At 53.6% G+C, this 19981-nt stretch overlaps 1 protein-coding gene across 1 annotated transcript in view; it reads left to right on the top strand.

Moving 5' to 3' along the window:
- Positions 1–19981, top strand: part of SIPA1L3 (signal-induced proliferation-associated 1 like 3) — a 208838-nt gene that overhangs the window by 144189 nt on the left and 44668 nt on the right. The window contains exons 9-12 of the mRNA XM_012657142.1: positions 1545–2121; positions 7480–7754; positions 14051–14302; positions 15007–15144. Of these exons, the coding sequence (XP_012512596.1) occupies positions 1545–2121; positions 7480–7754; positions 14051–14302; positions 15007–15144 (1242 nt within the window). The remainder of the gene's footprint in view (positions 1–1544; positions 2122–7479; positions 7755–14050; positions 14303–15006; positions 15145–19981) is intronic.

Raw genomic sequence — 19981 nt, 5'->3', positions numbered from 1 at the left:
GTAACAGACACCCATGTGCCCACCACCAGATTTAACAGATGTTAACATTTTGCCTTATTTACTTCAGCTCTCCCTCTTTCCTGTATTTTTAAAGAAAGAAAATGTTAGACAGACAACCAATGCTGCCCCTCAGCCACCCCCTCCCCTCCCCATCCCTCCTTCCCCACGGGCAGCTGCTCTCAGGACAGACCCGGCCCCGTGTCCACCCCGTGCAGGGAGCCCGGCCACAGATCTCGCGATGACCTCCTGCCCCTCCACCGGGCTCCCAGGCTGCCCCTCAAATTTCTAACTGTCCTTCAAGGTTGAACTCGGATGCCCTGACATCCTCCAGTGGTTCGTTACCCTTTCTGTGTGCTGTCGCCAGACACGTTTCTGTCCCAGCGCTCATCACACACACATAGAAACAGCTTGATGATGTGGCCCTTGTCTCCCTTGAGGGTAACCCCCGTCACATTTACCTTCCTGTATCCTTCATGGCACATAGCGGGCCCCAGAGACACCTTTGCTGGGGGGACAGTTGCCTGGCCCAAACATGGCAGGCGCTGAGAAAATAACTGTTGAATAAATAATTATGAGTGTTCTACAAATACTCACCGAGCCACAGTGATCAGGCGACCTGGTGGTCACACCGTCTCCTGGTTGTGCAAAGAGTCGTCATCCTTTGCTGTTTCAAGTCAGCCCATCAGTGTCCTCCTGCTGCCTGTGGACTGTAAAAACCTGGTCCCTCCTGCCGGGAAGCGAGGGACCAGCTGTTCTGATTGCCCAAAAACCTTCAGCAGTTTGCAATTTCATGATTCGTAAAATTATGAATCAGGACTATGAGAAAAGCCAAAATCTGTCACTATAAACAGCCGAGTGCTGAATGAAGAAGTTGCAAAGCTCTTCGCATCTGCAGAGCACAGTCTGCCTGCCTGTTCATTAGAGTTGAGGGACCCTGAGGCCATCTCATCCATCCCCCACCTGGGCAAAGCCAGGCCCACAGGACTCCTCAGAGGAGAAAACTTGCCTGGTCTGTGTGGCATTCCTTGAAGAATGCTCTGGGAGATGCCTCTTTCTAGTACACCTACTGCACTTTGGTAGGAATTGTTTCTTCTGGGTCTGTCCCAGTTTAAATCATTGCTTCAGTCAGTATTGAGGACCTGCGGAAATCCACTAAACCCAGGGTGGTCCCTGGCCGTATGCACTCCTGGGCCATACAGGAGATGGAGAGCGAGGGGTCTGGCCTGCTGGGCCGGGGTCGCACGGCTGCTCAGTACTGGTCTCCTGTACGTGTTGTTCTTCTTTAGTCCCTTCATGAGGCAGCCACAGTGGTCTGTAAATATTGTCACCACCAGTACCTGCATCCCTCAGGGACCCAGCAAGAAGCAGATCTCCCTCACCCCAAGACTTTTTATTAAATTTCTAACCTAGTTAGCCAGCAACTTACTAATTAGACATGGACTTTCCTTCTTAAAAAGGAAACTCCTATTTTTGATCCAATGTTTTCTTTCTAAAGAGTCTTAGTGTGTTTCTTCCCACCGTCTAAGTGATCTCTCCCTCCTCAGCATGGCTGTGACCCGATCCAAAGACGCTCCTCCTTTCGGGCCTCCCATCCCCAGTGGAACCACATTCCGCAAATCCGACGTCTTCAGAGACTTCTTGCTGGCCAAGGTGATTAATGCGGAGAACGCCGCGCACAAGTCTGACAAGTTCCACACCATGGCCACCAGGACCCGCCAGGAGTACCTCAAGGACCTGGCTGAAAACTGTGTCTCCAACACACCCATCGACTCCACTGGCAAGTTCAACCTCATCTCCCTGACCTCCAAGAAGAAGGAGAAGACGAAAGCACGGGCAGGCGCCGAGCAGCACAGCTCGGGGGCCATCGCCTGGAGGGTGGCGGCTCAGGACTACGCCCAGGGGGTAGAGATCGACTGCATCTTGGGCATTTCCAATGAGTTCGTGGTGCTCCTGGACCTGCGCACCAAGGAGGTGGTGTTCAACTGCTACTGCGGGGATGTCATTGGCTGGACCCCCGACGCCTCGACACTCAAAATCTTCTATGGGCGAGGGGACCACATCTTCCTCCAGGCCACAGAGGGCTCTGTGGAGGACATCAGGGAGATCGTGCAGAGACTGAAGGTAAGAGAGAGGCCAGGCAGTGGCGCGTGGTTTTGGCCTTAGGAGCCACTTCCCCTACCAGTCAGTTAGGCTAAGACACTAACTGGCCTCAAGAGAATCGGGATGGTCACTTACACGCTAGAGATCTAGCAGGTCCTGCAGCAGGGGTTCTTTCTGGGGAAGGTTTGGGGCCGGAATCCGAGGCTCTCCAGGCCTCACTGGGGAAGGACAAGAGACATTAATCCTAGAGGTTGGTAGAAAATGTAAGTTTAAGCTTATGTTAAAAATTAAGAGGAAGAGCACTTTCCAGAAGAATTAAAATATAATGTAAAGATTCCAGACCATTAAAGGATAGGGGAGAGGCAGCAGGAGAAAAAAATACGAGAAACCATGGTAAAAGAAACAAAACAAAGGTAAAATTATATGGCAGGAATAAGTTACATGTTAGTAATCACAATAAATGTGAGTGGTTTAAATTGCCCTATTAAACGACAAAAACTCACAATCACCTAAACTCCTGGTGAACAGCTCAGACCATTGACCAAATCAAGAGTGGCAGATTGATGACAACTTAGTTGGTAATATCTGCCTAAAGCACTGCGCTGAGAAGTACTTAGGTCACATCTAAGCTCTGCGAGAAGGAACACTGTGGTCAGTGCTGGCCTGTGCAGTGGGTTTAGCAGAATGACATGTCACACATGCTAAGTAGACAAGGCATGTATAACACAGGAGTTAAGAGCACATGTTCTGGGCTGAGCGCGGTGGCTCACGCCTGTAATCCTAGCACTCTGGGAGGCAGAAGCAGGAGGATTGCTCGAGGTCAGGATTTCGAGACCAGCCTGAGCAAGAGCGAGACCCCGTCTCTACTAAAAATAGAAAATGTAGCTGGGTGTCATGGTGCACACCTGTAGTCCCAGCTCCTCAGGAGGCTGAGGCAGGAGGATCACTTGAGCCCAGGAATTTGAGGTTGCTGTGAGCTGTGATCATGCCGTTGCCCTCTAGCCTGAGTTACAGAATGAGACTCTGTCTCAGAAAAACAAAACAAAACAAAACACAGGCTCTGGAATCAAAAAGCCTGGTTTCAAGTCCTGGCATTGCCACTTACCAGCTGTGTGACCTTGAGCCAAGTTATTTAGCTTCTTAGTGACTCGGTTTCCCCATCTGAAAAATGGGAACAAGAATCATCCTGTATCATGTCCAGGTTTTAAGGATTAGATGAGTTATGTTGCCCAGACAGGCTTGTCTGACTTGGTTGGCTGTGACCTCCCTGTGCTGCTGTGACTGGTGACTGTCCTCACCCTCTTAGGCCTTGGCGCTCTGTCATTAAGTTCAGGATGGATTGGTAAAGACCTGCTGTCAGCTGTCCTAACTCCAAAGTTTGTGCCACTGCAGGGAACAATAGTTGGTGTTTCGATTCCCTGTTAGGAGGTGAGGTCTGGGAACCAGGGCCTCCATCTGTTTTAGTCACTTGCTTGTCTGCTGTGCCTAGAACAGGGCCGACACGTAGTAGGTGTTCAGTAATCGCTCATTAGTTGGTTTGTCAAGTGAGTTTATCAAACCCTTACTCTGTACTAAGCATTTTACATGCATGGTCTCACATAATTTTCACATCCACCCCATGAAGCCTAGGTCCTGTTCTTGTCCCCACCAGTCAGATGAGGAAACTGAGGCTCAGAGAGATGTAGACACTCACATAAGGTCATTTAGCCAGCATGTGGCAGAACTGGGGTCTGAATCCAGGATTCTCTGACTCTGAAACCTGCCTGTGCCCAAACTCAAGCCTGGTCTCTAACTGCTTACTCAGCGTCTCCACCCAGGTGTCTGAGCAACCCCTGAAACTTACCATGTCCGAGAGCAAACTCCTGGTGTTCCTCCTACCCCTCTCAGAGTCTTCCTGTGTCGGGAAAGGCGAAGTCCGTCCCTCCGTTTGCTGACATCAGATGCCTCGGCGTCAGCCTGGGCTCCCTCTCGTGCCCACGTCCGTCAGCTCTGCCTCAGTAGGCCGGTGCCCGCTGCTGCTTCCCCTTCCATGGCCTCCACCCTGGCAGCAGCCACCCTCATCTGTCCCAGACTAGCAGTAGCCTCTTCCCTGGTCTCCTTCTCCTCTACCCTTGCTTCCCTGTCACCTCCTCTCAGCGTGGTGGTCAGAGGGATCTGATCGGGTCACCGCTCTGCTCCCAACCCTCAGCTCACTCTAGGTAAAAGGCACAGCCCTTGGGTGGCCCAGGAGACCTCGTATGATTTGGCTCCCGGTTGACGTCTCTGACCTTGTCTCCCTGTCGACGTCTCTGACCTTGTCTCCCTGTCGTACTCTCTGCCCCAGCCACATGGGCCTCTGCCGTTTCTCGGGTGTGCTAGATAGGCGCCCAGCCCAGGGCCTTTGCACTTCCTGTGCCTTCTCTCCAGATCACTTTCCCTGATCCCCACGTGGCTCCCTCCCTCCTTTCTTGCAGGCCTTTGGCCACGTGTCACCTTGTCAGTGAGGCCCCATGATCTAAGATTGCAAAGCCCCTTCCCGATGGCCCTGAGCATATTCCACCACTTAGCCTGCTTTGCCGTCATCTGCCACGTTTTTGTGTATTTGCTCCCTGCTGTGTCCTCAGCACCTAGGCCAGCATCTGATACGCCGCGGACACTCAGCGAGTGTGAGCCGAGTGCGTGCACGAATGTGTGCTCTCCTGTAGCGACAGCAGTAGCTGGCGTTTGGGGAGGGCCAACTGTGGGGCAGACCCTGCTCAGTGCTTTGCGTGGCTTTGCATTTCTTCTTCGCGAAGCCAACGAGGCAGATACCATTGTCATCCTCACTTCTCAAATGCAGAAACTGAGGCCCAGAGTGAGTTAAGAGCCTAGGTTCTTAAACATTAGGCTGTTCCATCGCTCAAAGTCCTGACGGCAGCTGGCGTTTCTTGAGCAGGGACCATGCCAGGCCCAGTGCCAGGTTACATGTTTTACCCACGTCCCCTCTGTCCCACACCCACCCCCGTGCCTACTGTTCGCGCAGTCCCTTTAGAGCACATTTCCAAAGCCATCCCCCCACCCCCAGCCTCAACACCCTAAAGCCTGCCGAGGAGCGGTGGACAGGAAACGATGACATAAGCCATCTCCTGTGAAGGGGCAGGCCCAGCTTAAGTGACTCATGTCAGGGAATCTGTCTTCCTCGGGAAGCCCTCCAGGGTGAGGATTCCTCGCCCTCCCCTGGCAGAGCAGGGGTTCAAACCCGGGCAGGCTGACTTGACCACCCCAGCCGTCCTGAACTAATGGCATCATAACGTTTGTTAATTGAACGAGTTTTCTTATGTGTCTGGCCCGGGACTGGGCAGTGCTGGGACACAGCAGTGACCATAATGGGCCCAGGCCGGCCTTCCTGGGGCTCCCACCCGGGGCAGGTATTGAACAAGCAATTGCAGGTGCCAAGAGCTTAAAAAGGGGGGTGTTGAGGATGCCAGGAGAGCCTGTCCCAGGGACCTAGATTGGACAAGGAGAAGGTCTCGAATCCGTGGGTTGGATACAGTCCCCAGACGGATTTGGTCACCAAGCTTAATATCCAGGGGATTTCACGTGAATCTGGCTTCCTGACTTCTCTTGAAAAATCAGGGGAATGTGGCTACGCTGGGCCCACCTTTGCACAGGGCCGTGGCGTGCTGAAGTAGGGTGATGGGTGCTCCCTCTAGATGGGGCCCGAGTTCACCACTCCACCGAGGTGCTCACCAGCCCACGTCTCCTATCCACGTTACCCACCGGCACCCACGCTGCGGAGCCAGGCCAGGGGCTGCGGAGCGCCTCGCTGAGGAAACGAGTTTTAAACTGAGACTAGGACAATAAGCAGGAATCATCCTGGTGAAGAATGGGGTGGCGAGGGGGCTTACTTTTACTTATTTTTATTTTTTAAATTTTTTTTAGAGAGTCTTACTCTCCCGCCCAGGCTGGAGTGCAGTGGCCCGGTCATAGCTCACTGTAGCCTCAAGCTCCTGGGCTCAAGCGATCCTCCTGCCTCAGCCTCCCAAGTAGCTGGGACCACAGGTGCGCCACCACACCGAGCTAAATTTTTTATTTTTTGTAGAAACGGGATCTTGCTCGTGCTCAGGCCTCCCAAAGTGCTGGAGTTATAAGCATGAGCCACTGTGCCCAGCCCTGATTTTTAAATAAAATTAATGAACTCAGTAAAAGAGAAAAGTGGCCAGGGGGACAGCATAGCAGCAGGCAGTTCAACAGAGTGGCTAAAAGCAAAGGTTAAGAGTCATCTGCTTTATGACCCTGGGCAAGTGACATTACCCTCAGTTTCCCCATCTGTAAAATGAGCAAATTTAGTTGTACCTACCTCCTAAGTGAGAAAGCAGTGAAATTGGGCATATAAGGGGCTTAACCAATACCTGGCGCACAGATCCGCCCCCAGGAGAATCAGCTTGGACAAGGGGGCCCTGGGCCGTGTGGCTGCATAAGACAGCAGAGGCGTTTTTGAATTGGTTTTTGTGTTTGGTGTCATAAGCTGCTCCCTCTGCCCTTTTTGTCCCTTCTGGAACCTTGTCAGTATCAGGACTGGTTCTCCTCATGCGGGACTTCCTTCGATTTGCTACAAAAGCAATGGAGACAGAAGTTTCAGGACACGAAGAGACAGAGTGGCTCTCTCTTCCTCATAGAATGATCCAGAGCAGCTGCGGTAGGTCGTTACGGACTGAGCTGCTACAACAGACTGAGATCCAGGAGCGGAAAGGAGACGGGAGTTCACGCTCTCAGTTAGCACCAGGCTGCCCACGGCTGGCAGGGACAGCTCGGGGGCTCAAGCTCGTGTCTCCCTGTTCGCTTGTATGGAGGCAAGAACCGTCCTTCCGCAAGGTCGGACTGAGTCACTCCATGGCCACGTTCTGCCTGCAGGAAGGGAGGAGATGTGAGTGTGGAGGGCAGCAATTTTATTTTTAAGAACATGAGTTAGAAGTTCCATCAATTCGTATCCTGTTGGCCAAAACTGAGTCATATGTGTGTACCCAGCTGCAAAGGAAGCTAAGAAATGTGGTCCCCAACTAGGTGGCCGTGTGCCCTTGAAACCGTGTTTCGTGGTGGGGGTCTAATCACTAAAAGGAAGAGCGGGAAAACGGGTAGTGGATCGCAGCGGGCAGTCCTTGCCGAGCCAGCGCGTGCTGAGCTGTTACCTGCAGACACTCTTTCCGGGCCTCTGTGGAAGGTTGGCCCCTCCCTGTGGGAACAGCCGGGACTCTGAGGGCTGGTGTGGCCTGATTGGTCATGGGCACGGACACGCATAACCCACTGCCAAACCCTTTGGGCACAACAGTGACTGCTTCAAAGTGGGGAACCTGACCCCAGGGGTCTTCAGAAGAGCTGACCCAACAGCTTCTGTTTAGGTGACCGTGCCTTTGCTTGCAGGTGATGACCAACGGCTGGGAGACGGTGGACATGACCCTGCGGCGGAACGGGCTCGGGCAGCTGGGCTTCCACGTGAAGTACGACGGGACGGTGGCCGAGGTGGAGGACTATGGGTTCGCCTGGCAGGCTGGCCTCCGGCAGGGCAGCCGGCTGGTGGAGATCTGCAAGGTGGCTGTGGTCACATTGACCCACGACCAGATGATCGATCTGCTGCGTACCTCTGTCACTGTGAAGGTGGTCATCATCCCGCCTTTCGACGACGGCACGCCCCGGAGGTAAGGGCGGCCACCCCTAAAGGCAGAGCCTGGTGGACTCATGATACGGGATTGGGGGTGAGAAGTTCTAAGAAGGAAATGAAAGCAGGTGAACCAAGGGGCTGCAGCGCGATGGGAGAGCGGCTTATGAGCTGGGCAGCGGAGGCCCCATGGTGGAGACAGCCATGCGATTTTCTGGCCAAACAGGCTCCAGACGGAGCTGGCCAGGGCACAGTCTCCCACGCGTGCACGGCGTCGCGTGTTCCTGGGGTATGGGGAGACCTGTGCGGCCGGAGCAGCGTGAGCAGGGGGACAGCTGGGAGCAAAGGACAGAGAGTGATGGGGAGACTGTGGGGGCCTCTCTGGGCCACGGAAGCAGCTTGGGTTTTATTCTAAGTGCAGTGGGAAGCCATGGAGGACTTGTTTCTTGTCTTTCAGTTTTTAATGGAACATCACAAATATAATGCAAGAATACTGAGCCCCCAGTTTGAACATGCGTCAACATGTGACCAGTTTTTGTTTTTTGATCTTACATTTCTATATCCTCTTCCCCTGCCCCTGCGCCTTGGATTATCAGAAACGATCCCAGACCTTGGACTGTATGCCTACACAATAGGGACCTTTTTTTCTTATTACACGTAACAAGCGTAACGGCAATTCCTTAATATCAACTGTTCCTTAAAAACAGTGATTTTGTTAATCAGAGTCCTCCTGTTGCATTTGGCCTATGTGGGTCTTCGGGTCCTTTGAATCTGTGATCTGCCCTTCCATCTTTTTTTTCTTTTTTCCTTGCAGTTTAGTTTGGAAAGAAACCAGGTCATTTGTCCTTAGACTTTCCCACTTCCTGACTTTAGCCTCCCATGGCGTCCTGTCACCTGTTCCTCCAACACAGGTATTTTCTGTCAACTAGAGTTAGAGATGGAAGCTGGATCAGGTTCCACTCGAGTGTCCTTCAGCCACAACGCTTCTAGGTGTGCATCTTGGAGGAGGCATTGTGTGTCCGGTGTCCCTCTGTGAGGGACGCTGAGGGCAAGCAGAGGGTCCAGACGGCAGCAGCCTGACCTGTTATACATCCTGCGCCAGCGTAGCAGCTATCTGTGGGCTCTGCCTTGATCCGTTGTGTCATTACGGGTCACAGAGGAGTGATGTCTCAATTCTATCATCCCTTCTTCATTTGTTGGCTGGAATTCTTCTAAAAAGAACTTTCCTTCGGTCGCTGTTGGGTTACTCTGAGGTATAATTCATACAGGGAAGGCAGGATAAATTCAGTTTTCAGAATGAGTCAGTCCCCTAGCAATCGCCAAAGGTGACCAATGAGAGAGAGAATCACGATGTTCCAAGCTCTGGAACACAGTGACACAGAGGACACCAAGGCCCTGGCCCTACTGCAGGTGATGATGGGTCAGGGGAGGCAAACAGTAAACAAGTAAACAAGATTATTTCAAATGGGGGGGCAATGGAGCGTCGTGGGGAAGGCAGGCTCTGCAGTGAGGGCGCCTTGGTTCGAATCCCAGCTCTTCCCTGTATTACCTGTGACCCTAGGCAAGTGGCCTCACCCCCGTGCCTCAGTTTCTCCATTCATAAAGTGAAGACAACAGAGCCTTTCCGCAAAGGTGGTTGTGAAGTTGGAGATAAGACTCGTAAAGCACCTAGCACTGTTCTGGGCCCCTCTAGGAGGCTCTAGAGACACAAGCTCTGAGTTACTGGTTGTGAGGCAGATAAAGGGCACCAAGCTAACATTGGGCAGCGAGGGCAGGGAGGGCCTGCAGGTGAGAACAAAGTCCCGCAGCTCGTTAACAGATCAGAAAGTGGGGCTTTGCATCTGTGTGACTGGAGCAGAAGGAGCCAAGAGAAGGACATCAGATGGAGTGACACTGAGAGCTGTAGTCACGTATCACCTCACTGGGCTCACACGATCCCCACTTTACAGATAAGAAAACCGAAGCCCAGAGTAGACAAGTCGCTGGTGCAGAGTAAGTGGCAAAGCAAAACTCAAATCCAGGATTGCCTGTCCCCATTATACCCTGTCACCTCTGAAAGCCTCGAGAGCTACGGGCACATGAGTGTGAGGCTCCATCCGTACCTTCCTGAGTCGTGCGTGCTCTCAACGTGGTGGGGTACAGTGCTGGGCAGGCCCAAACCCTGAAGCCAAGGGCTCGGCCACCCTGCCCACACCCCCGTCGCTCAGCCTCAGGACTCCACTAAGCCCCAGGTGTCCCCTGCTCCCAGCCTTCTTCCCGAGCCTTTTTCCACCTCTGCACCACCGAGGCCCAGCCACACCCGCTCTGATCTCTGCAGGGCAAGTGGAGCCCCGGTAACCCCACAGGCGAGTTCCCTGGCAGTCACGCTCCTCAGGCAGGGACAGGATCCCTCTGCTTTGCTCTGCACACGCTCTCACAGTGCGCATGATGGGCCACCTCGCCTGTGGGATGATTCTCCAAAACTCGGGAAGTGTGCTAGAGGCCGCAAGGGGATCCCCAAACACGCAGGTAGGGACAAACTGACGCGAAAGTCCGCAGTTCTCTGGCTCTGGGGAGACAAGGCCAGGGAGGGTGCAACCAGACAGACGAGTTCTGCTGCCTGCCCTGTTTAGGAGGAAGACTTACATCCTGCTCTGTTTACAAGGCGCCTACTGAAACAGGATCTCCTGTTTGCAGGGGCAGGTGTGGGTTGAGACTTGGGTGGTTTTTGTTGCTCTTCAAGTGCAGAGGTGTCTAGCTGACCTCATTTGCAGAGCTGATAACCCCGGCTCTGGAGTCCCTCCAGCCTCTCGGTGCAACCATGGCTCCGGGCTCCAATGTCTGTCGCAGTGAGCCCTAAGGGGAGGACACGGGGTAGGGGCAGAGGTGCCCTTGCTGCCACCAGCCTGGCTTCATGGCATTTGTCCCAACCCCATGCTCTTCAGACACGGGGGACAGTGCAAGGGGTCATCCTCCCATGCCCCTGGCACACTGCCCTGGGCTGGGCCACACAGCTGGGAGGACATCCTGTCACCAGGACCTTGGGCTGTCGGGACTCAAGGAAAGGAGGCAGGGCGGGAAAGTGCTCAGAGCTGGGGGGCGTTCCCCCCAGACACCACCCCCATATGAGCCAGCAGCTTGGGACGGAATATTGATGAATACCTTTGGTGTAGGCAGAAGACTAAAATCAGCCTAAATACCTATCTATAGGGAACTGGCTGCGTAAATCCCAGATCATCCGGGTGTTGCAATATTAATCAATTGTTTCAAGAAAGTGAAGGGAATGTGTTTTGCTGAGAGTGCATGGTATGATATATTAATTGGGGGGAAAGCAAGATGCTATACAGGGGTATAGTGTGCTGTTCTTTTTATTACTGTTTTAAGTAATGGTGGCTCACCTGCATAGGGTATTTCCAAAAGAATACGCAAAAAATGAGGAGCAATGGTTGCCTCTGGTGGGCGAAACGGGGATGAGGACAGGAGTCAGGGATGCCCTTTTACCCCGCTTTCATCTTTAGAAACCATTCAGAAGTTAAATCAGTGCAGTGAGGCTTCTCAGACGTGTGTCGGTGTCAGCATGGGCTGCTCGGTACAGTGCAGATTCCTGGGTCCGGCCTCAAGGGGGATTCTGATCCCCATGAGCTGAGGCTGGGCCCAGGAATCTGCATTTTTGCTGAGTACTCAGGGTGATCTCAATGCTGGTGATTTTCAGATCACCAGGGGAAGCCGGAGAAGAGGAGCTGGGGAGCAGTTCTTTCCAGAGCCCCCAGGTGGTGCGGGTGGATTTCGGAAAGTGGAAGGGAGGCTTCAGCTTCTGAGCTTGTGGGAGGGCTGGGTAGACAATCCATAGAATCAGCTGGAGAGAGCAACGGCGCCAGCTCCGATTTCTTAAACATTTGGCATGCGCAGACTCTCTGCTCATGCTCATAGAATGCCCACGGCCAGCTCCATCTTACAGATTAGGAAACTGAGGCTCTGAGAAGGAAATCCCTCACCCCCAGAACCACACGGCGGGTAACGGGGCTGGGATCTGAACCAGACATCTGGCCTAGGAGCTCTGGCTTTCTATGGCTCTGTGCTGCCTTCAGAGTGATTGAGTATTGGTTCCCTCCTTTTTTGTTTTAAGAGACAGGACCTCACTATGTTGCCCAGTCTGGTCTTGAACTCCTGGACTCAAATGATCCTTCTGCCTCAATCCTCTGAGTAACTGGGACTACAGGCACGCACCACCGTACCCAGCTGTTTTTCCCTCTTTAAAGTCACGTCCAGGGGCTTCTGTCCCAAGGTGAAGCTGTCAGTAACGAGGGAAAAGGGCAAGGACCCAAGATATCTACCTACTGGCTCCCAAACCACTGCACAGTGAGCCATTGCGCATGGTGGTTAAAGTTGGGGGCTTCGGAGTCAACTCATTTTATTTAAATCCAGTTTCGACCTCTTACTAGCTGTGTGACCTTGGACTAGTTATTTAACTTCTCTGTGCATCAATCAACTTATCCCTAAAATGTGATATACTGATCAGGACTCTGGGTACCAGCAACGGAACAAACTCAAACATGGTGGAGCAAAAGAGTCTTCGCTGGCTCAGGCGCCTGACAAGACTAGGAGAGGGAAGGTGAGGCACGGCGCTATCCAGGGGCTCAGACACCGTTGTCAGGAGTCTCATCATGTGTCTCCTCTTCTGTGCTGCTGCCATTCTCGGGAGGTCTCCCACTTCTTGGTGATAAAGATGAGCCCCACACACAGCCCTGGACTTAGGTCCCACCCTAGCTTAGCAGCTTCCGCGGAAATAGATCTTTTCCCCCAGTAGTTCCAGGAACGGTTCCTCGCTGGCTCTGATTGGCCCTGCTCAGGGCATTTGCAGTCCTGTGCTAGTCATTGTGTCCAGGAGGAGACAAGTTTCTGATGGGTCAGGCCGGGTCACATGCTCACACCTGGAGCCAAGAAGTGGGGCGAGCCCCGCCCTGAGCACACAGACCTGTTACCAGAGAAGGGGGTGTAGAAGCCAGGCCGGCAGGAACGGCAGATGCGCGCTGCCTGGGGGTGGTGATGGCACCTTCCTCCACCTCTGCCTGGGCCTGGCACAGTCACAGGCTCTGTTCCTCACCTGGTGCCTGGTGAGACATTGGCACCTACCCAGACGGCAGGAAGGAATTGCTGAGGGTCACCTCCAACCATGATGCCACTGAGGGGCACGGTATGTTGGGCCCCGGCACCAGAGCACGTCCTTGGTCCACCTTTCGATGACTCCCTACCAGCCGTGTCCTGGGCCCACAGCCTCTGTCTTAGTCTGTTTGTGCCGCCATAACACAATACCTGAAACTAGGTAATGTACAAAGAGCAGCCATGTATTTCTCACAGTTCTGGAAGCTGGAGGTCCAAGATCAAGGCATTGGCGGGTTAAGGCCTGAACTCTCCGCTTCCAAGATGGTGCCTCGAGTGCTGCGACCTCCCGTGTCAGAGAGCAGAAGAGAAAGAGAACCCGCTCCCGCAGGCCCTTTTTGTAACGGCGTTAGTCCACGCGTGAGGCTTCACCCGGAATACGTCCCGTTAGGCCTCACCTCCCAGCAGTTGCACTGGGGGTTAACTTTCCAACACATGACTTTGGGGGACATAGCAGCCTCTGGGCCACCGAGTTCACCAGATGCTTTGCTGGGTGGCAGTGGAAGTTCCCTGGGCTCCAGGGATCTCAGGAGCGCCTAGAGGATTGGCTCGGGGGGCCATGAGAGCTTCCAGGCTGAGGGCTCCCCAAAGCTCAGCTCTCACAGCTGCGGGGCGGTAGATTCTGTGAGCACGGGCCCCTCCCGGGGCTCAGAGCCCCCTCCCGCGGATCTCCCGGGCCGGGAGCACTGCGACGTATGTGCCAGCCTGACCGGGGGCAGTCAGGGCCGCTCTGCATCTATTTCAAGGTTCTGGATTTCGTGGCTTTTTTTTTTTTTTTAACCACCCTGCAAAGTAGGTCACCTGCTCCTCTTCCAGCTGCCTTTGAGATTCTTTGGAACAAGGCAGATACTGTCCTTTGATTCTAAGGGCATCCGTCTTTTTGGCCCCAAGTACAGCCAAGGGGGGCCGAGCGGTCCGCGGAGGGCACTGGCGGACTTGAGGCCGGGGTCAGGTGGAAGGGGGAGGAGGGGGGAGGAGATGACGTAGGAAGGGCCTGGCAATCAGAGCCCCTGAGTTGGGCCCTGTCCTGGTTGAGGACTCTGAGCTGGTAAGTTTCAGACCAATTTAAAGGGGATCCACTCGATTTTTTAAATAGGCCATTATGGCTTGCATTTGGCCAGGAAGACTCAGCCCCGGCAGCAGGCGCACGTGCCGGTGAGCCGGGGCCTTTCTGAGTAACTAAGTTTTTCTTCCCAGGGGGTGGCCAGAGACCTATGACATGAATACCTCGGAGCCCAAGAGCGAGCAGGACACCGTCCCACCCGGGGGCCGGCCCCCCTACCGCAGCAACGCTCCCTGGCAGTGGAGCGGGCCCGCATCCCATAACTCTCTGCCAGCCTCCAAGTGGGCCACGCCGGCCACCCCTGGCCATGCCCAGTCCCTGAGCCGGCCCCCAAAGCAGGCCCCCATGGTCCCCTTCCGGGAGCCCCAGCCACTGCACAGCAAGAGGTAAGGACCCACCGAGGGGCGCCCCAGCCCCCCCTCCGCTCCCCCTCTCCTGCTCTCGGCCTTCTGTCTCCTCCCGTTTTCCTCCATCCTCTTCCTCACCTCTGCCCTCCTGCTTGTCCCTGTGTCTCCCTGCCTCCCTCCCCTAGAGTGTCACTGCGGCCCCCGTTCAAGGGCCCAGTGCTGGGGAGCTCACTCTGTTTTTTTAAAAGGGAAAGAGACTGCTAAACACAAAATGTAGGACAGTGATTCCTTCTGGGGGGGTCAGGGAAATGTGGGGGAGCGCACAGGTGGAGGTTGTTGCCCCTGTGCCCGGCCTGGGGTTGGGCGACAGCTTCAGGGAGTTTCTTTTATTATGATGACAAATATAACTTAACTTACAGATATGCTTTTGAATATGTTATATATTAAAAAAATAAAGAAAATTTTCCCAAAAATGAATAAATCCAATTTGCAGAAAAATGTCTCATCCTAGGAGAGGGGCAAGAACCATCTCTGGCAGCCCCCGTCACACTGCAGAAACTGGGGATCGAGGGCAGCAGTGGAACCTGGAAGAGGGGACACGGGGTGTCCTGGCTTCCCACCGCCCTGTGCTCAGCGTCTGTCTCTCCATCCAGAGCGGCGACAGCAGAGGGGATGAGGCTGGGCCTGTCTTTCCATCCTCCCGTTCAGCCCCTGTCCCCTTCCTGTCCTGTCTGTCATTTCAGGCCTGTCAGCTTCCCAGAAACCCCTTACACAGCATCACCAGCAGGGGCCGACAGAGTCCCTCCCTACCGGCAGCCTTCTGGGAGCTTCTCCACCCCCGGCTCGGCCACCTACGCGAGATACAAGCCGTCCCCAGAAAGGTCAGAATCTCTTCGTTCTTTTCAAATTAAGGGACCTGCTGACAGCTGTGGATGCTTCTTCCCGGGAAGTGCAGCCCCCCACAGAACTGTATTTGCCCTTTTGTGGGGTTTCTGGAGCCCTGAAGGTCATCGGAGGACCCCCCAGGGGGTCGGCTATGTCTCATGTTAAAATTCAGGGCCGTTCCTTTCGTAGATCATAAGCCTGACGGTTGGGTTTTCGTGCTCATATGTGAGATGTGCCTCCCTCACACCCTGTCAGGACATCTCCACAGTACCCGGATGACGTGAAAAAAAAAGGCGGGGGGCTGAACTGGGCTGGGTGGGACTCAACCTTGGCTTTCCTCGCAGCAGAATTTTGACCGTTTGGCCATTTTCTTGACGCCTGCATCACTGGTTTGAGCGAGACCGCCGTCTGGCACGGCCGCTCATCCAGCTGCCTCTGGCCCCAGCCCTAAGCCAGACCATCGGCATCATCCAGCCTTTGTGATCTTTCGGCTTCTGTCTGCCCCCTTGGAGCCGTCCCCAACCTGGCAGCCTGAGAGATCACCCCAAATCTTCCATGGCTTCCCTGCGCCCTCCGAATAAACCCAGACTCTGTAGCTGGGCATTCAAGGCCCTGCAGGACCTGGCTCCAGCTGAGCTCATTCCCTGGTGCCTTCAGCCCCGGGGCCTTACGTCCTTCCTCCCTCCAGTCCCTGTCTCAGGGGCAGCCTGCTAGTCCCCCATCCTCAGGCCAGAGCTGCAGAGCTGTGGGTGTCATCCTGCATGTGTCCCTTCCCCCTGCTGTGACCCATCCATCCAGCCTCCTGCACATCTGTCACCCGCCCTCCTCCTCTCCCTGCTGCCTTGCCCCGGCCACCCCGTGGGCTTCATCTCACCACCTCTGGTCCACCCTCCACTCAGCAGCCAAGGGGATCTTTCTATATCTGGCTGTGTCTGTCCCCTACTCCCAACCCTCCCACGACTCCTGGAACCCTCAGAACAGCCGCAGCCCCTCCCCGTGGCCACCAATCCCCCACACACCTTGTGAGTCTTGGGCCGTGCCACACATCAGCCACGCTGGCCACTTCCAGCTTCCCGGCTAGGCTGTCTCCACTTCAGACCTGGCTCATGTTCTTTCCTCAACCTGGAAATTCTTCACACTCCTCACCCCACACGCCGCAATCTGCCAGCTCGGGCTCCAGTGCTCCTCCTCCAGGAAGCCTTCCCAGCAGCTCTTCCAGCATGAGAAGGAGGTGCTACTTCTCTGCCCTCCGTTCCCTGTGTATTTCCTGACCATGACCTTGAGCACTGTCCATTCTGTTAGCCCAGTTAAGAGCGTGTTTGCACGCGTGCACGTGTTCCTGAGAGAGGGAGTAAGAGAGGAGCGTGCTCGCTGAGGTCTAGAGCTTTCCAGTTCCCCTCTGTGTTCCCATCACGCAGCACAGGTCTGACACGTGGCGTAGTATGGTACGTATTAGACGAAAGGATGGACTGAGTGGGATCGTTTAAATAAAACCACCTGCCTTAACTCCAGGGATCTGCCCACTAAACCAGTGGTTCTCAATCTTGAGCGTGCATTGGAGTCACCCAGGGGTGGACTTGTTAAAATGCAAATTATTAGGCCTCACTCCCCAGTTTCTGACCTGGCAGATCTGGGGTGAAGTGCGCCACATGGATGCTGCTGGTCCAGGGACCATGCTCTGAAGGCCGTGACACCAAGCCATCGTTGATTCTAAGCCTCTGTCGTTGAGTTGGGGAAACATACCCACTATTTCATCTCCTAATGGCCACCGTTCAGCTTTCATTCAGCAAAGGGTCCCAAGAGCCTTCTATGCGGTAGGTGCCAGGAGGAATATTTGAGACACTCAGTTGCTAGGGAGTTGTGTTGTCAACGCTTGCTGACCGTGCTGGAGAGGGGACCTGAGAAACCAGGCACACCGTGACGAGCACCGTAACAGAGGAGGAGGGAAGAGGGAACAGCCCAGCCCTGGAGGTCTAGGCTGGCTGCCCAGAGGAGGTGACATGTAAGCAGAGCTTTGAGAGATTACTAGGAGTTTGCTACAGAGAGGAGGGAGGTCATTCCAGACAGAGCAGAGGCCACAGACACAGATAAGCAGGACGGTGTGGGACATGGGAGGAGAAGAGAGGAAGCCGGTGTGCGCGGAAGGCAGGGAGTGGGGCCGCCTGGGCGGCAGCAAGGGCTGAGCTGGAAGTGGCAGTTGGCGCAGGGCGATCAGCCAGTAACAAAGGTGGCGGGGATGATGTTACTGAGCACTGTTGGGAGCAGGGTTTTTTTTCCCCCAAAGTCTTGCTGTCCCCCGTTTATTATTTTTTCTTAACTTTTTATTTTGAAATAATTATGGATTCACAGGAAGTTGAGAAAAAATGTACAGGAAGGTCCCGTGACCCCTTCACCCAGCCTGCTCTGTTGTTAACATCTGTATAGATGTAATGCAGTAGCAAAGCAAGTTGGCACTGGTACAAGCCTTAGAGCTTATTCAGAATTCACCAGTCACACGTGCAGTCGTGTGTGTATGTGTGTGTGTGTGTGTGTGTGTGTGTGTGTGTAGCTCTTTGCGGTTTTGTCACGTATAGTCATGTGTAACCATCACCAAAGACTCCTCACGCCACCCTTTATAGCCACACCCATCCCCTTTCCCCATTCCTACGCCTGGCAACCATCAATCTGTTCTGCATCTCTTTTTAACTTGCCTTCTTTCCTTTTTTTTTTTTTTTTTGAGACAGAGTCTCTCTCTGTCACCCTGGCTAGAGTGCAGTGATATCATCACAGCTCACTGCAACCTCAAACTCCTGGGCTCAAGCGATCCTCCCACCTAGGCCTGGGATTACAGGCGTGAGCCACCGCGCCCTTCCTGCATCTCTTTGATTATTGTTATTTTTATGAATGTTATATGTAAGGAATCAAACAGCATATATCCTTTCAAAGTTGTCTTTTTCACTCAGCATAATGTCCTCGAGGTTTATCCAAGTTGTTGCAAGTCTCATAGTCGATTCCTTATTGCTGCGAGTCGTCTTCTGTGCTAGCTGTCCCACAGTTTAACCGCTCGCCCGTGCGAGGACATTTGGGTAGATTCCAAGTTGTGGCCATAACAGATATTCATGCAATAAACATGTACATTCAGGCATACAGGTTTCTGCATGGAAATAAATTTTCATTTCTCCGGGATAAATGCCCAAGAGTACAATTGCTTACCGTATGGTAAGCCCATTTTTAGTTTTAAAAGGAATTGCCAATTCGTTTTCCAGAGTGTCTGTACCATTTTGCATTCCCACCAGCAGCGTATGAATGATCCAGTTCTTCAAGTCCTCACCGCCATTTGGTGTTGTCACCGTTGTTCACGTTAGCTGTTCCAATAGGTGTGTAGCGATAGCTCACTGTGGCTTCAGTTTGCATTTCTCTAGCAGCTAATGATGTTGAGCATCTTTTCATTGCTTATTTGCCAACTGTACATCCTCTCGAGTGACTTGTCTGTGCGTGGCTTTTGCCCGTCTTCTGATCGGATGCAGTGTTTCTCAGTGGTTGGGAGTTCTTTGTACGTTCTGTGTACAAGTGCTTTGTCAGATATGTGAATTGCAAATACTTTCTCCCAGTCTTTAGCTCGTCTCTTCATCTTCTTCACAGGATCTTTCACAGAACAAAAGGTTTTGATTTCAGTGCAGTCCAAATTATCATTTTGTTTTTTTTTATGGATCATGTTTTTGCTGTTGTCTAAGAACTCTGCCTAGTCCTAGGTCCTGAAGACTTTCTCATGTTTTTTTACTGTTTTACGTTTAAGTCCGTGAGCCATTTAGAGTTAATTTTTTAAAGTTAATTTTTGTCTAAGGTGAGAGGTTTCAAACGGTTATGTTCCCTTTTTTGCTTATGGATGTTTCATTTTCCAGCACCGTTTATTGAAAAGGCCCCCGCCCTCCATCGCCTTGCTTAGGGGGAACATGAACTGGGCATGTTTGTGTGAAACTATTTCTGGGTTCTCTCGTCTGTTCCGTGGATCTATATGCACCATCTCAGTGAGTCCTTCCAGCAACTCCACAAGGTGTGTGGTTTAATTATCCCCATTTTACAGCGGAGAGGCTAAAGGTCAACAAGGGGAATCACTTGGCTAAGGTCACTCTGCCAGGAAGCCACAGAGTTAGGATGGGAACCCAGGCCTGTGATTCTCGGGGGCTGGCCCTGAGTCTGGAGCTGTCCTCCTGCCCAAAGGACCCAAAGGAGCTCATCCTCCAAGCCAAGGCCACATGCATGGTCCCCTTCAGAGCCCCGACCCGCAGCAGTAATGCGACAGCTGTGGCTTTGTGTTTCAGGCTCACCGTCATTAGCAAACGGAAAAATATCCCTTTTTCCTGGGACTCGTCTCTTTCCTGACTGCCTTTCTCTGTCCGCAGTGCCGGTGGAGCCTGGCCCTGCCCGCTGCAGCCCACGTCTCAGCATTCTCTGTCTCCAGCAACAGTCGGGTTCCAAGCTCCGTGAAGTGTTCCTAGCGCACCTCACGCCCCAAACCCCTAGGAGCGTCTTTCACAGTCGGTCACCAGCCTGCAGTAAAAGGCCCGGCTACTCGAGTGGCCTTGGCCTCGGCCCTTTCCCCTTTTCCTACTGCGCGGTTGACCCGTCACATCCTGGAGCCTCCGTAGGGCTGTTACCGTTCCTGCCGAGTGAAGGGCCTGTGCTGGTGCTGGGTACGGAGGCAGGTGGATGCCATCCCTGTCCTCAGGAGTTTGCGACCTTTGCATGCAGGATGAACAAACCACCAAGCTTAGTGCAGAGCATTGGGACGGAAACGTGTGCCAGGCCCAGCGAGTCTGCGGGGCTGCACTGGCCCCGACGCGCGTCTGTCGG

This window comes from Propithecus coquereli, unplaced genomic scaffold (assembly GCF_000956105.1).
Source record: "Propithecus coquereli isolate 6110/MARCELLA unplaced genomic scaffold, Pcoq_1.0 Scaffold53, whole genome shotgun sequence".
Taxonomy (NCBI): domain Eukaryota; kingdom Metazoa; phylum Chordata; class Mammalia; order Primates; family Indriidae; genus Propithecus; species Propithecus coquereli.
The sequence above is the reverse complement of the archived record's forward strand: the minus strand, read 5'-3'. Positions and strand labels throughout refer to the sequence as shown.